Below are 17,491 nucleotides of genomic sequence, written 5' to 3' on the forward strand. Positions count from 1 at the left end.
AGTTCCTGCATCACCTTTGTTAAATCCTCGTTTTTATATTTCTCCGACAATCCTCTTATCTGTAATTTTTTTTGGCGGCTTCAATTTTCTTAGTCCTCCATTTTATATAACAGCGATCTATTTGTTCATTGGAGGAACTTTATCTGCTCATTCATTTCCTCAAGTCTATGATCGTATCTGTCCATTCTTTCTTCTATTTCTTCTACTCAGCCTAAGACCTGCCCAATATCCGTTCTCACAGCTGTATCTCTGGATCCGCTTTTCCTTTCTTCTTCTGATCCCCACTTTGAGCTTCCTTGGGAAGTGTTACCAGCGTTTCTTGGTCACATAACAGATGTGCTATTCACTTTTCCTACTTTGGCAATTGTCTGTCTAGGACTGCCCTGCCCCTCTTCTATTATACTTGTCTCCGCTGACATATAACGCTGGATACCCCCTGGGCCCACTTTCCTTGACTTTATTCTCATATTTACTAATCAATTTTACTGGCACCCAAGTGGGTGTTATAAGGTTTATCAGCAATCCCAGTAAGTTTAATATCCTACAAAAGATATCATTTAATAGCATAACATAATGTGTAGGTAAAAATACAGTCCATTTTAAAAATTTCAACAAACAGCCATACCCCTCAGTAGCAATGTTTATAAGCGATTATCAACAAGTATCAGCCTTTCCCCAGAGAAAGATCCTAGTGGTACCAGATAATTTATCTAATCATACACAGGTAATGATCATTTTCAAACATTGGTACAGTGTCAGCAAATCCTGCCCGAAAGTCGCCATTTCTTACCAGTGGTAATAGTAACCCACGAATGCCAGGGGATTGTCAGGAAATGACAGCGCCTATCGATATGCAACAATGTTCTTCAACATATACCGGTAGATGACAACCAGCATCAGTAATCTTCAACAGACAGTGTCAGTTTTCCAGAGGATATCAGGTAGGTAGATAATAGGTATCAGCAAGTAGCAGAGATTATAGTTATTATAATGAAGCGACCCCAACTGTCTGAACATTCAGCATTTATCAGCAAAAATAGCAGTTATCCTCAATTCATATTAACAGCCAATGTTAGTAGCAGCCAACAAATTTCACTTTTCTGCCTCTGCAATGCATTAACCACTTGCTTACTGGGCACTTAAAGCCCCCTCCTGCCCAGACCAATTTTCAGCTTTCAGCGCTGATGCACTTTGAATGACAATTGCGCAGCCATACAACACTGTACCCAAATGACATTTTTATAATTTTTTTCCCACAAATAGAGCTTTCTTTTGGTGGTATTTAATTACAGCTGGGAGTTTTATTTTTTGCTAAACAAACAAAAAAAATGCAAAATAAAAAAAATAAAAAAAATCATGTTTAATAGTTTGTTATAAAATTTTGCAAACAGGTCATTTTTCTCCTTCATTGAAATTCGCTGATGAGGCGGCACGGGAGGGCACTGATAGGCACAGTTAAGGTGGCACTAATAGGCACAGATAAGGCAGTACTGATGGGCACAGATAAGGCGGTACTGATGGGCAAAGATGGGCACAGATAAGATGGCACGGATGGGCACTGATGGATACCACTGATAGATGGGACTGATGGGCACTGATAGGTGGAACTGATAGGTGGCACTGCTGGGCGGCACTGCTGGGCACTGGTAGATGACAATGATGGGCACAGATATGTGGCACTGAGGTGCAGCACTGTTTTTGCGGCAGATTATGGGCACTGATAGGTGGCAGTGTGGGCACTAATGGGTGGCACTGATGAGTTTCACTTTTTCCCCTACTTAGGTGGCACTGGTAGGGAGCAGGTGGGCAATGATGATCTGGCCATGATCAGGACTGAAGTCCCTCTCACGGCCGCCGGTGATCAGCTTTTTTTTTCTCCTCGCGCTGTCAGCGCGAGGAGGAAAAATAGCCGATTACCGGCTCTGTTGTGATTTAGATGTCATTGGCTGACAGCTGATCACGTGGTAAGGGGTCGGGCTCGACCCTTTGCTCCGATCTGTGACCTGTCAATAGACGTAGTCCCGGCAAAGCAGGTCCGCGCCCTAGCCGTCATTTGGCTATAGCGCGGATCTCTAGAGGTTAAAGCTCATAAGAACTATATGGAAGGAAAAAGGTACTTTATAATGTTCTCGATGCTGTTTTGATATGCAATAAAAAGTTCTTTCAAATAACATTTCTTCCTCTTTGAGGTATATAAAAAACATTTAAATGAATGCACAGCTTTCTGCACTCTCAGTGCTCATTTGTATGCAATGAACAGTTCCATTTTCAAGCAGCATGGTCAAGAAGAATTAAAGTTAAATGCCTTTGTGATTTTCAACAATCACCAATTGTAAAAGCGGGCAAAAGTAATGGGGCCACCTAGCCCCTCGTCCAGTAGTTTAGGGGTTAATGAGGTATAGTAAGGGTGGGCGGTTTTCTGTCAGCTAATTAGGTAGGCAGGTGTGGGGTGTCCAATAAGCAGTTAGGAAGAGTTTTGGTCCTCTAGGTAGGCTATATAAGGGCTGCAGAGGGTCTTGAGCATTCTCTGCAATGGCTCTGGGAGATTGTAAGAAAAACTACAATTGCCTTGAAGATGAAGGCCCTGATTCGTGACGTCATGGAGAGAGCGAAGGGCCGAGGAGGTGTAGCCTGGCTGCAGCGCTGCCTGGAGAAGCCGGTGATCGAGGAGGAAGAGTGAGGGACGGAGGTGGAAGAGGACAGGCGGCAGCATGGCGAGCATGGAGCGGAGGAGGTCTCCCCTGGTCGGCGAACACGGCGAAGTGTCCCCCCTGAGCGGCAGGGAAGCGAAGGCCGTGAGTATGGAGGCAGTGCAGAGATGGCTGGCGGGGAGGTGGAGCACAAATGGCGCTCTGGGCAGAAGAGGAGGCTCTGGTCGAAATCCCCTGCGAGGAGGAGGGGCAGAGTGTCACAGCCTCAAGGAGGAAGAATGGTGCCGTCTGCTTCTGCGGGCATCGGACAACAAGTGGCAGCTTCCTCAGCTGCTGGCTCTGCAGGGTGGCCTGGTTCCAGGCACACTTTTTAGCAGGGATGACACAAGGCTTGTAACTACAGACCTTGCGGGGGCAGCAGCTTAGGGGGCAAATACACCTGTAGCAGCGTCAGTTCCACCCCCAGTTACAGCTCCACTGCCAGGTCAGGCAGTGGTCACAGGACCAGCACCATTTTCAGTCCCAGCAACAGTTTCAGTACCAGCACCTGTTTCAGTATCAGCACCAGTCTCAGTTTCAGCTCCAATGCCAGCACTGGTACTGGGTCCGGTACCGTTTTCAGCATCAGCCCCGGGTCCAGCAGGGCAGGGTGAGTCTTTACTTCACAATGTGTTGTCTCATGTTATTGGTTATCTGTCTGCTATATCTACTGCACTTTCTTCTGCGGGTATTTCTATGTCAGTAGGTTTACCTTTTTCTGCTGCTGCTCCCTCTTTGGGTACCTCTGGTTCTTTTCTTGCTGCTAAAGCACCTGTTTCTGGTATTTCTCCTCCCGTGTCACATAGTGTGTCAAATAGACCTGTGCATAGCTCTGATTGTCGCTCACCTAGGGAGACGGCGAGGTTGTCAGTACCTGAGGTGAGTATGAAGGAGGTTATGCCATGTGAGCTGTCCTTTAGGGTCCGTTCACACAGGGGCAACACGACTTTCAACACGACTTTTGGAGGCAACTTGGACACGACCTGAACATGACTTGGGGCGACTTGCAACACGACTTTAAGTCGCCCCAGGCCAGGCGACTTTTACCGCGGCCAGAGATTGAGCTCTCAAGGGGAAACTCCACGCCAATTTTATTTTTAAAAAAATTTGGCGTGGGTCCTCCCTCCAAGAGCATACCAGGCCCTTAGGTCTGGTATGGATTTTAAGGGGAACCCCCTACGCCGAAAAAACGGCATGGGGGTCCTCCCAGATCCATACCAGACCCTTATCCGAGCATGCTACCCAGCTGGCCAGGAAAGGGGGTGGTGATGAGCCAACACCTCACCTGAACACCGACCTTAAATTGTTTGCCAAGATACTGGCCAATAGGATACTCCCCCACATACCAAGTCTAATTCATAGGGACCAAGCGGGTTTCGTCCCACAACGGGAACCCCGGGACAACACCATTAGGGTGGTAAACCTAATCCACGTGGCCAAGTCCTCTGGGCGCCCCCTTCTCCTGCTGTCAACCGACGCAGAGAAGGCTTTTGACTGCGTGGATTGGTCCTTTATACAGGCCACCCTGGAGCACATCGGTCTCCGCTTCTCGATGCTCGGTTGGACCCTTTGCCTCTACTCCCACCCCACGGCTGCGGTCAAAGTGAATGAAATGAGGTCCGGTTTCTTCAACATCCGTAACGGCACACGTCAGGGTTGCCCCCTGTCTCCGCTGATTTTCATACTCTCTCTGGAGCCCCTCCTGTGCAGAATACGGGCAAATCCAGGTATTACAGGTTTTCACAAATCCTCTGGGTCTCATAAGGTGGCTGCCTTTGCGGATGATTTGATTTTTTTCCTAACAGACCCACTCAATTCGCTACCCAACCTCCTTCAGTCCCTGCAGCACTACGGAGCCCTTTCTTTGTTCTCAATCAATCTGACCAAATCATCCCTTCTGAACATTACAGTGGACAAGGACATTGTCGGCCGCTTGCACTCGGCCTACCAGTTACGCTGGGTGGTCAGCACCATTCCTTACTTGGGCGTCGACATCAGCACAGACCCTTCGGACTTATACCAGGCAAACTTTACCCCACTCCTTCTCCGTCTCAAAACCGATCTCCACCAATGGCATTCACTTACTTTAACAATGCCATTAAGATGACCGCCTTGCCTAGGATACTATATCTGCTACAAGTCCTCCCCATCCGTCTCCCTCCGTCTTTCTTCAAACGAGTTGACTCGCTGTTCCGCGACTTCATTTGGTCTCATCAAAAACCACGTATCAGACTGCAAATCCTCCACATGGCTAAGCATAGGGGAGGAGTCGGTCTCCCAGACATAAAGGCATACTACAGGGCAGCCCATCTCACTAGAGTGGTCGACTGGTATTGCCACGGGGGGGCCAAACAGTGGGTGGCGATGGAAATAGAGGACTCTGATGGAATGGCCAGGAGCTGGCCGTGGATCGCTACCTCTCTGCCGAAGGCCCTCAATGACCATCCTACGCTAGGCACTTCTCAGTTTCCCCGATGCCTTCCCCCATGGTGCCAATTTTGGGTAATCCAGACTTTCCACCTGGCCGGCGGAACCCCATTCTTGGGCGCTTGGCAGCGGAAGGGCGGTTTCATCTCCACGACTTTCTGGGCCCGGGCGGCCAACTTGCAATAGAAGCGGTGGTGTCCGCTATAGACCCCCCGTTGGACTTCTGGAGCGGTCTCCAACTGCGTAACTTCCTGCGCCGGTGTTCAAGGACGCCTGGCATATCGCGTCCATTCACAGAGCTGGAACGAATTTACCACCGCAGAGAACCGATCCGCCACTGTCTATCTATACTCTACTCCTCCCTGATCTCACCAGCAGAAGGGTTCCTCCCCCCCTTCCTTTCTAAATGGGAGGCGGATCTAGGAGTCCAATTTAGTGACTCTCAGAGGGAGAAGATCCTTCACTTCGCCCAGAAGTCCTCTATTGCCACCAGGGTCCAAGAGACCTGCTATAAAATCTTGACCCGATGGTACAGAGTGCCCACCTCTCTGCATTGTTTCTTCCCACGGGTCCCCAGTCTTTGTTGGTGTTGTAATGTGGAGGAGGGAACAATGCTGCACATTTTCTGGGACTGCCCCAAAATCAAACCCTACTGGACGGAGGTGGCACGCACGATCGAGCACCTGACTGGTGTTACCCTGGAGGGAGACCCCGCGGCCTGTCTACTGCACCTCTCTAAGCGACCCATTAAGAAATATAAAGCCTCCCTTACCATTCAGCTATTGAATGCCGCCAAGGCATGCATCCCCTTGCGCTGGAGATCGGAGATTCCACCAACAAAATCCCTGTGGTTTGTCAAGGTGAATGACCTAAGAAACATGGAAGATCTCACTGCCACCCTGCACGGAGGGGAGGAGGCCTTTCGGGAGACGTGGCGATCATGGCAACAATACATCCACACGGAAGCTTACCTTCGTGAGGTTGCATTGCCTGATTAGTTCCTGTAGCGTGAATCGCTCTCTGGTCGGGAGGCACCACCACTCCCCTTCTCTGTTCTCCCTCTCATCCCCCCCTTTTTTTTTATCCTTCCCCATCCTGCTTTTCCACTCCCTTTGTCCCTCTTCTCCTAATCCGCTCCTGGCCTTGGGCCGGCCTACTCAGATAATTTGAACATCCTACTTTCTCTAACCCATCAGTTGTGCCACATGGCTGGACTTAGCTGGTTGGGAGACAACCCTCCCTGGCAGGTGTAAATGAGTCTCTTACAGTATGGTCCTGGTGACTTCACTAGCATCAGGAGGTTACCAGGGTAACAGTCGGGCAGTCTCCCCCAGAGTGGTGCACGGTTAGCCATGATACACAGCCGTAACCGCATATGTTTTTCACTGAGTGCACAACTGGGGGATTTGATATTTGATAATGCTGTTATAACATCAAACTGTATTCATTTCCCGTTTCTGTTTTTACTTTAATTATTGTCATCTTTTCTGACTGTAAAATTGCCTCATCTTGAAAAGTAAATAAAAGGAATTAAAAAAAAGCAACACAGCTCATCACCCTCAACACACCATCCCCGCTGTCAAACATGGCGGTGGCAGCATCATGGTTTGGGCCTGCTTTTCTTCAGCAGGGACAGGGAAGATGGTTAAAATTGAGGGGAAGATGGATGCAGCCAAATACAGGACCATTCTGGATGAAAACCTGTTGGAGTCTGCAAAAGACCTGAAACTGGGACGGAGATTTATCTTCCAACAAGACAATAATCCCAAACATACAGCAAAATCTACAAAGGAATGGTTCACAAATAAACGTATCCAGGTGTTAGAATGGCCAAGTCAAAGTCTAGACCTGAATCCAATCGAGAATCTGTGGAAAGAGCTGAAAACTGCTGTTCACAAACGCTCTCCATCCAACCTCATTGAGCTCGAGCTGTTTTGCAAGGAAGAATGGGCAAGAATTTCAGTCTCTCGATGTGCAAAACTGATAGGAGACATACCCCAAGCGACTTGCAGCTGTAATCGCAGCAAAAGGTGGCTCTACAAAGTATTAACGCAAGGGGGCCGAATAATTTTGCACGCCCCACTTTTCATTTTTTTATTAGTTAAAAAAGTTTCAAAAATTCAATAGATTTCGTTCCACTTCACAATTGTGTCCCACTTGTTGGCGATTCTTCACAAAAAATAAAAATTTTATATCTTTATGTTTGAAGCCTGAAATGTGGCAAAAGGTTGAAAAGTTCAAGGGGGCCGAATACTTTCGCAAGGCACCGTATATAGTGTAGCGTGTATATACGGTGTATAGATATAACCAGGGCCGTACCGTGCTGGTGGCGAGACTGGCGCCCGCCGGGGGCGCATGCCGAGGGGGGGCACTGTCTCAATCACTTCAGCAGGACAGACTTCAGCATTGTACAGCAGAGGTGGGCTGGCGGCGGTGGCGCCAAGCACTGCTGCTTGCACTGCAGAGCCGCTGATAGGGGGCGGGGGGCATCTTATCTCCCTCTCCCTCCTGTGTCAGCTTCAGATGCTGGAGGGAGAGGGAGAGGGAGCGCTCTGGCGCAACAATAGGCTGAGCTGTGTGTGTCTCTCTCACACACAGCTGAGCCAACGCTGACATTTCCACTGCTCCTCTTCTTCCCGCCCCTCTACTCTGTCTGCCCCGCCCACTTCCCCTGCGTCTGCCCCGCCCACACATCCCCAGGGAGATGTGAAGGAAGGAAGATTTAAGAGCTGCAGGCAGCCTGCTCCTGAGCCTCATCCTGGGGTGAGTAAGCTCACCCTCTCTCCTGCCTTCTAGTGTATACAGAAAACAAATTTAAGGCGTGTTCTGTGGACTCCTATACAAGAAGGGGGATTTGGTGAGCAGAGACCCCCTTAAATCAGCGTTCTCCTTTACGTTAGAGTCCACAGAGCTCCCCCTTACAGTAAGTGGGGGCTCAGTGCGCGGACTCTGATGTAAGGGGGCTCAGTGCGCGGACTCTGATGTAAGGGGGCTCAGTGCGCGGACTCTGATGCAAGGGGGTTCAGGGCGGACCCTGATGCAAGGGGGTTCAGGGCGGACCCTGATGCAAGGGGGTTCAGGGCGGACCCTGATGCAAGGGGGTTCAGGGCGGACCCTGATGCAAGGGGGTTCAGGGCGGACCCTGATGCAAGGGGGTTCAGGGCGGACCCTGATGCAAGGGGGTTCAGGGCGCGGACTCTGATGCAAGGGGGTTCAGGGCGCGGACTCTGATGCAAGGGGGTTCAGGGCGCGGACTCTGATGCAAGGGGGCTCCGTGCGCGGACTCTGATGCAAGGGGGCTCCGTGCGCGGACTCTGATGCAAGGGGGCTCCGTGCGCGGACTCTGATGCAAGGGGGCTCCGTGCGCGGACTCTGATGCAAGGGGGCTCCGTGCGCGGACTCTGATGCAAGGGGGCTCCGTGCGCGGACTCTGATGCAAGGGGGCTCCGTGCGCGGACTCTGATGCAAGGGGGCTCCGTGCGCGGACTCTGATGCAAGGGGGCTCCGTGCGCGGACTCTGATGCAAGGGGGCTCCGTGCGCGGACTCTGATGCAAGGGGGCTCCGTGCGCGGACTCTGATGCAAGGGGGCTCCGTGCGCGGACTCTGATGCAAGGGGGCTCCGTGCGCGGACTCTGATGCAAGGGGGCTCCGTGCGCGGACTCTGATGCAAGGGGGCTCCGTGCGCGGACTCTGATGCAAGGGGGCTCCGTGCGCGGACTCTGATGCAAGGGGGCTCCGTGCGCGGACTCTGATGCAAGGGGGCTCCGTGCGCGGACTCTGATGCAAGGGGGCTCCGTGCGCGGACTCTGATGCAAGGGGGCTCCGTGCGCGGACTCTGATGCAAGGGGGCTCCGTGCGCGGACTCTGATGCAAGGGGGCTCCGTGCGCGGACTCTGATGCAAGGGGGCTCCGTGCGGACTCTGATGCAAGGGGGCTCCGTGCGGACTCTGATGCAAGGGGGCTCCGTGCGGACTCTGATGCAAGGGGGCTCCGTGCGGACTCTGATGCAAGGGGGCTCCGTGCGGACTCTGATGCAAGGGGGCTCCGTGCGGACTCTGATGCAAGGGGGCTCCGTGCGGACTCTGATGCAAGGGGGCTCCGTGCGGACTCTGATGCAAGGGGGCTCCGTGCGGACTCTGATGCAAGGGGGCTCTGTGCGCGGACCCTGATGCAAGGGGGCTCTGTGCGCGGACCCTGATGTAAGGGGGCTCTGTGCGTGGACCCTGATGTAAGGGGGCTCCGTGCGGACTCTGATGCAAGGGGGCTCCGTGCGCGCACTCTGATGTAAGGGGGTTCAGGGCGGACTCTGATGTAAGGGGGTTCAGGGCGGACTCTGATGTAAGGGGGTTCAGGGCGGACTCTGATGTAAGGGGGTTCAGGGCGGACTCTGATGTAAGGGGGTTCAGGGCGGACTCTGATGTAAGGGGGTTCAGGGCGGACTCTGATGTAAGGGGGTTCAGGGCGGACTCTGATGTAAGGGGGTTCAGGGCGGACCCTGATGTAAGGGAGTTCAGTGCGGACCCTGATGTAAGGGGGCTCTGTGCGGACCCTGATGTAAGGGGGCTCTGTGCGCGGACTCTGATGTAAGGGAGCTCTGTGTGCGGACTCTGATGTAAGGGGGTTCAGTGCGGACCCTGATGTAAGGGGGCTCTGTGCGCGGACTCTGATGTAAGGGAGCTCTGTGCGCGGACTCTGATGTAAGGGAGCTCTGTGCGCGGACTCTGATGTAAGGGAGCTCTGTGCGCGGACTCTGATGTAAGGGGGTTCAGGGCGGACTCTGATGTAAGGGGGTTCAGGGCGGACTCTGATGTAAGGGGGTTCAGGGCGGACTCTGATGTAAGGGGGTTCAGGGCGGACTCTGATGTAAGGGGGTTCAGGGCGGACTCTGATGTAAGGGGGTTCAGGGCGGACTCTGATGTAAGGGGGCTCTGTGCGGACTCTGATGTAAGGGGGTTCAGCCCGGACTCTGATGTAAGGGGGTTCAGCCCGGACTCTGATGTAAGGGGGTTCAGCCCGGATTCTGATGTAAGGGGGTTCAGCCCGGACTCTGATGTAAGGGGGCTCCGTGCGGACTCTGATGTAAGGGGGCTCCGTGCGGACTCTGATGTAAGGGGGCTCCGTGCGGACTCTGATGTAAGGGGGCTCCGTGCGGACTCTGATGTAAGGGGGCTCCGTGCGGACTCTGATGTAAGGGGGCTCCGTGCGGACTCTGATGTAAGGGGGCTCCGTGCGGACTCTGATGTAAGGGGGCTCCGTGCGGACTCTGATGTAAGGGGGCTCTGATGTAGGGGGGCTCTGTGCGGACTCTGATGTAAGGGGGCTCTGATGTAAGGGGGCTCTGTGCGGACTCTGATGTAAGGGGACACTGATGTAAGGGGGCTCTGTGTGGACTCTGATGTAAGCGGGCTCCGTGCGGACTCTGATGTCAGGGGGCTCCGTGCGGACTCTGATGTAAGGGGGCTCTGTGCGGACTCTGATGTAAGGGGGCTCCGTGTGGACTCTGATGTAAGGAAGCAGGGAGCGGGAGGAGCTGGAGATCTGCACAGTGAGTAGAGAGTAAAAGGGGGGGCATGATTGCAGGGATAATAATATAAAGGGGACTGCACTGTAAAAGGGCACTGTAATCATTACAGTGCAGTCCCCTTTAGGCCTCATGCACATGGACGTTTTTACAGCCGCTTTTTTGAGCGTTTTTTGCAGCTTAACCACTTTCAGACCGGACCATTTTGCTGGTAAATGACCAGAGGTCTTTTTACACTTTGGCACTGCGCTGCTTTAACTGGTAATTGCGCGGTCATGCAATGTTGTACCCAAACAAAATTTGCGTCCTTTTCTTCCCACAAATAGAGCTTTCTTTTGATGGTATTTGATTGCCTCTGCGATTTTTATTTTTTGCGATATAAACGTAAAAAGACCGCAAATTTTGAAAAAAAATGATATTTTCTACTTTTTGTTATTAGAAAAATCCAATAAACTCAATTTTAGTCATACATTTAGGACAAAATGTATTCAGCCACATGTCTTTGGTAAAAAAAAAGTCAATAATTGTATATTTTTTGGTTTGCGCAAAAGTTGTCACATCTACAAACTAAGGTACGTTTTCTGGAATTTACGCAGCTTTTAGTTTACGACTGCCTATCTCATTTCTTGAGGTGCTAAAATGACAGGGCAGTACAAAACCCCCCCAAATGACCCCATTTTGGAAAGTAGACCCCCTAAGGAAATTGATAAGAGGCATGTTGAGCCCATTGAATATTTTATTTTTTTGCCTCAAGCGATTGAATAATGACAAAAAAAAAATTTTTTTTTTTTTTTTACACAAAGTTGTCACTAAATGATATATTGCTCACACATGCTATGGGCGTATGTGAAATGACACCCCAAAATAAATTCTGCTGCTTCTCCTGAGTACGGGGATACCACATATGTGGGACTTTTTGGGAGCCTAGCCGCGTACAGGGCCCCGAAAACCAAGCACCGCCTTCAGGCTTTCTAAGGGCGTAAATTTTTGATTTCACGCCTCACTACCTATTACAGTTTTGAAGGCCATAAAATGCCAAGATGGCACAAAACCCCCACAAATGACCCCATTTTAGAAAGTAGACACCCCAAGCTATTTGCTGAGAGGCATGTTGAGTCCATGGAATATTTTATATTTTGCCACAAGTTGCGGGAAAATTACAAACTTTTTTTTTTTTTTTTTTTTTTTTCACAAAGTTGTCACTAAATGATATATTGCTCATGCATGCCATGGGCATATGTGAAATGACACCCCAAAATAAATTCTGCTGCTTCTCCTGAGTACGGGGATACCACATATGTGGGACTTTTTGGGAGCCTAGCCGCGTACGGGGCCCCGAAAACCAAGCACCGCCTTCAGGCTTTCTAAGGGCGTAATTTTTTGAGTTCACTTCTCACTACCTATTACAGTTTTGAAGGCCATAAAATGCCAAGATGGCACAAAACCCCCACAAATGACCCCATTTTAGAAAGTAGACACCCCAAGCTATTTGCTGAGAGGCATGTTGAGTCCATGGAATATTTTATATTTTGCCACAAGTTGCGGGAAAATTACAAACTTTTTTTTTTTTTCACAAAGTTGTCACTAAATGATATATTGCTCACGCATGCCATGGGCATATGTGAAATGACACCCCAAAATAAATTCTGCTGCTTCTCCTGAGTACGGGGATACCACATATGTGGGACTTTTTGGGAGCCTAGCCGCGTACGGGGCCCCAAAAACCAAGCACCGCCTTCAGGCTTTCTAAGGGCGTTACAGTTTTGAAGGCCATAAAATGCCAAGATGGCACAAACCCCCCCCCCCAAATGACCCCATTTTAGAAAGTAGACACCCCTAAATTTAGGGGTACACTAGTGAGACTAGGTAATAAATGGCGGGTGCCCTGAAACTATAAAAAAATAACTAACCAACCAGCGTCACCTGTAACAGTTATATGGTGATCACTGGTGAAAGGGTTAACTAGGGGGCAATCAGGGGGCTTTATGCGGTAGTATATGGGGGTCCCTGGCGCTATAAAAAGCTGCGGCGAACCTAAATACCTACCTGCCTAACTAGCGTCACCTGTGACACTAATACAGCGATCAGAAAAACGATCGCTTATTAGGCTGGGTTCACACTGGAGCGATGCGGGAACGCCACGAATGCGCGGCGGGTTCCCGCATCGCATGCCTCCCGGCGGCAGTTCACACTGCCCTATGCGAACTGCTGGGAGTGTCAGTGAAATGTTAATGACACCCCCAGATCAGTTCGCATATCGCAGTGCGATCTGCAAACTTGGATCGCATGGTGTGAACACCCATGCGATCCGATTCTGCTGCGGACCAAAAAAAGGGTCCCGTGCGAGTTTGCGGCGGGTGCGGCGGGTGCGACACGAATTCAGCCATACTATCTGTATAGCTGAACTCGAATCGCACAGAGATCGGATGTGATTTGCACTGCAGTGCGGTGCGAATCACATCCGTTCTCATAAACCGCTGCAATGTGAACCCAGCCTTAGTGACACTGGCGACGGGGGGTGATCACGGGGTTAAACCTTTATTGGGGGGGTTAGGGGGGTACCTTAGAACTAAAGGGGGCTAACCCTAACTGCCCTAACAGTTATTAGTCACAAATGACACCTGCCGGGTGATCAGGGGGTTAAACCTTTATTAGGTAATAAATGGCGGGTGCCCTGAAACTATAAAAAAATAACTAACCAACCAGCGTCACCTGTAACAGTTATATGGTGATCACTGGTGAAAGGGTTAACTAGGGGGCAATCAGGGGGCTTTATGCGGTAGTATATGGGGGTCCCTAGCGCTATAAAAAGCTGCGGCGAACCTAAATACCTACCTGCCTAACTAGCGTCACCTGTGACACTAATACGGCGATCAGAAAAATGATCGCTTATTAGGCTGGGTTCACACTGGAGCGATGCGGAAACGCCGCGAATCCGCGGCGGGTTCCCGCATCGCATGCCTCCCGGCGGCAGTTCACACTGCCCTATGCGAACTGCTGGGAGTGTCAGTGAAATGTTACTGACACCCCCAGATCAGTTCGCATATCGCAGTGCGATCTGCAAACTCGGATCGCATGGTGTGAACACCCATGCGATCCGATTCTGCTGCGGGCCAAAAAAAGGGTCCCGTGCGAATTTGCGGCGGGTGCGGCGGGTGCGGCGGGTGCGGCGAATGGCTGAACTCGAATCGCACAGAGATCGGATGTGATTTGCACTGCAGTGCGGTGCGAATCACATTCGTTCTCATAAACCGCTGCAATGTGAACCCAGCCTTAGTGACACTGGCGACGGGGGGTGATCACGGGGTTAAACCTTTATTGGGGGGGTTAGGGGGGTACATTAGAACTAAAGGGGGCTAACCCTAACTGCCCTAACAGTTATTACAGTCACAAATGACACCAATGCAAAAAAAAAAAAAAAAAAAAAAAAATGACATTGGTGTCACTGTGACTGGGGGGCAGGGGTAATTGGGGGGGTGATCGGGGGGTAAAGGGGGGGTGTGAGTGTGCCTGGCATGTTCTACTGTGTGTGGGATGTGTTGGTGCAACTCACTGATCCGCTCTCCTCCGTGTCGGAACGAAAAATACCGACACGGAGGAGAGAATACATCACTTCCTCTCCTGTGTTTACATTACAGGAGAGGAAGTGATGTCACCGGGGATTTCCATTCGTCGGGAGCGATCGCGAGGGGGTGGCCATGAATGAATGGCCGTCCCCTCGTCCGGGATCGCTCCCGAACGAAAACCGACCGCCGCAGGCACCGGGCGGGGGCCCGATCGGGCCCCCGACCCGCGGGAGGCAAATCACGTACATCTACGTGCTTATGCCTGCCCGTGCCATTCTGCCGACGTACATCGGCGTGAGGCGGTCGGCAAGTGGTTAAAAACGGCTGTCCATGTTAGTCTATGGCTTCATGCCCACCTAGGCGTTTTTGAGCTGCAAATGGCATAGGCGTTTTTAAGCTGTAAAAAAAACCCAGGACCAGTGCGTTCCCTGGCGTGGAGCTAGAGCTGTAAAAACGCGAATCGCGGGAAAACGCGCAAAAACGCGCACAAACGCGCACAAACGCGCGCACAAACGCGTGCGCGTTTTCTGAGTGCTATAGCCAAGAGATGTGTTTCTTTAAAAACGCTACTTAACGCTAACGCTAAAAAACGCGTTTTTAACGCCAATGCAAAACGCGGTAAAAATCGCGTTTTTAACGCCGATTTTTCAAGGTGTAGGAGCTAGCTTTGCAGCCAGTTTTTTAAAACGTCCGTGTGCATGAGGGCTTATATTTATATCAGAGCTCCTGCACATTACAGCGCGGTGGACGGACATCACAAACCTCCCCGGTCCATGGAAAAATTGGCTGCTCAGTCTAAATGAAAGGAAATTGATGTAAACAAAAAACAAACAACTGAAATTCTAACTTTTTAATAAAGGGGGGAGGGGGGGCTGGAGACCCTAGGTACACTTCTGGATATAACATATATGATATATATAGTGTAGTGTGTAGATATAACATATATAATGTATATAGTGTAGTGTGTATATACGGTGTGTATATATACCATATATGATGTATATAGTGTAGTGCGTATATACGGTGTGTAGATATAACATATATAATGTATATAGTGTGCGCTCACCTCTCTTCTCCAGATCTTCTCTCCCATTGTTGATGTGTTTCTTCAGCCATTCTATACATTCATTCTCCAGATAATTCTTGTGTCTCTCCCCCTCTCTCACCTCCGGACTGTTCCATCTCTGTGTGGTGATCTGAGCCTCATTCATGGTCGGGATATAGATCCCTCTCTGTGTGTCCAGATATATGAAATCTCTCCCATCATATCCGAACTGGAAATACCCCTCAGTGGTGCCGTCATCTCTCAGCTCACAGCCGGACATCACCTGGAAGGAATGGATCCCTGCAGAGAGAAGAGGAAGATGTGACCTGGGATCAGAGGAAGTGATGTGTGTAATATGTGATGATGAGGAGGTGATGGTATAGGGAGGAGATATGTAGAGGGATAGATGTGTGTATACAGAGTGTACATATACAGCACAGATCTCCTTATAATGACACGGCCAGTACTACAGATATATATCTTCCACTATGGCAGAAATCTCTGATACACATCCTCAGTATGGAGGAAGAAGAAGATCGGATCCTAGTGACACCCCAGAACTAGTGATATCCAGTTCATGAACGAATCGTTCTTTTGAATCGATTCTTTTTAGTGAACTGATTCGTTTGAAACATTTCTCTGCACTCAGTACATAGCAGAGCTGGCAGTGGTAATCTGATCCTAGAGTGAGAGAGCTCCGCCCCTCCCTGCAACCAATCAGCTGACTCACAGCACAGCGACACTCAGGAACTGGATACAAACTTAACACAAGAGTGAGGAGTTCACAGAACACCGAGGGAAAGAATCAGATCCGTTTTTAGAACACAGTGCACTGAAATAACTACTGGTGGTGACTCCTGGTTCTAACACATTTCCCTATCATCCAATTGATTATAACTCTGATCATACTGATCAAAAAGGAAGGAAAGTGTTAAATTCTCAATGGGTGACAATTTAAAAGCCTGTACAGTACATTCATTAACCAGGAATTATATTTCTAGAATTATTGCAGTCACTGTAGCGTTTGTGGTGACACCTCACGTGTGAAGCAATCATGGTCTATGTACACATACATGCCCTACACACATTTATTCACATGCAGATATCGGGGTTGGTGGGGATGGTTTTAGTTTTTATTTTATTTTTTCACTTAACAAGCCCCTATGTGATAGTTTGTTGAAGTGACAGGTTCTCTTTATTGCATATGGGGTCTGGTATATGATTATATGAGTATAGGATTGTGCTCAGTAACCTGGGTAGCAGGTGTTCTGTCAGATCAAGCAATCTATAGGAGCAGCCAATATTGCGACTTTCGGTGATGCTTTTGTGTGTATTTTCTGCATTCTGATGGGCCAACTTCACAGGTAAGATTGCTGCCATCAGATTTGTCCGTAGTCTTTACAGTGCATAATGAGGCTCCTTTTACACTTGTGTGACTTATCATGCAACTTGGGATACAAAGTCACATGACAAGTTGTACCCCAAGATTTGCAATGAGTACCGTTCATATCTGTGGGTCTTCCAGTCACAGCGACTTCAAAGTAGTTACTGCACTACTTTGGTCCGATTTTGATGCGACTTGAGGCAGAGACCTCAAGATTACATAAGTATTCCTTCAAGTCACATCAAAATCGCATCAAAGTCACGGTAAAAATCGTGGCAAAAATTGCATGACTTTCAAGTCGCACAAGTATGAAAGGAGCCTAACGATTGGATTTTACTACCGTGGATACTTCGCCTGCACGCGGAAGTAAAATACAATCATTTTTCCTGTGCATGCGCTGTAAAGAGAACGGAAAAATCTGAGGTCCAGCAATGGTAACTGTGTAGTTGGCCCATCACATGCACAAAAATCCGCTTTTCATTTTCACAGCTTTATGTGTCACCAAAATTGATGACGCGGCTGATCTGACAAATTGTGGTCTGACAGAATAATAGGATTGTGATTGTAGCAAGGAACTAAATACAAGTAAACCTCCCCAGGAGCTGCCAACCTTCTGAGAAGAATCATTCTTTTCATTCTAATCATTTAAGAAGGTTGAGTCAGAGCTTCACTTCACTTGCTTGTCAGTAGACTCAGCAAGTGAACTGAAGAATCGATTCATTGAATCCGTTCATTTCACTGAGTAGTTCGAAATGAACCGATTCAGTTAAAAGATCCGAACTTCCCATCACTACCCAGAACGTTCTACAGAGGGGTCACCGACTCATCCCACCACTGAGGAGAGGACGCTTATCACT

At 49.7% G+C, this 17,491-nt stretch overlaps 1 protein-coding gene across 2 annotated transcripts in view; it reads right to left on the reverse strand.

Annotated features, from left to right (window-relative positions):
- The window catches only part of LOC143984528 (class I histocompatibility antigen, F10 alpha chain-like), a 374,849-nt gene that overhangs the window by 325,651 nt on the left and 31,707 nt on the right, over positions 1 to 17,491 (reverse strand). For both annotated transcript variants that reach the window (XM_077484648.1, XM_077484647.1), the window contains exon 3: positions 15,272 to 15,550. In XM_077484648.1, the coding sequence (XP_077340774.1) occupies positions 15,272 to 15,550 (279 nt within the window). The remainder of the gene's footprint in view (positions 1 to 15,271; positions 15,551 to 17,491) is intronic.

This window comes from Lithobates pipiens, unplaced genomic scaffold (genome assembly GCF_037356315.1).
Source record: "Lithobates pipiens isolate NorthernLeopardFrog02 unplaced genomic scaffold, aLitPip1_a1.2 Scaffold_1, whole genome shotgun sequence".
Taxonomy (NCBI): Eukaryota; Metazoa; Chordata; class Amphibia; order Anura; family Ranidae; genus Lithobates; species Lithobates pipiens.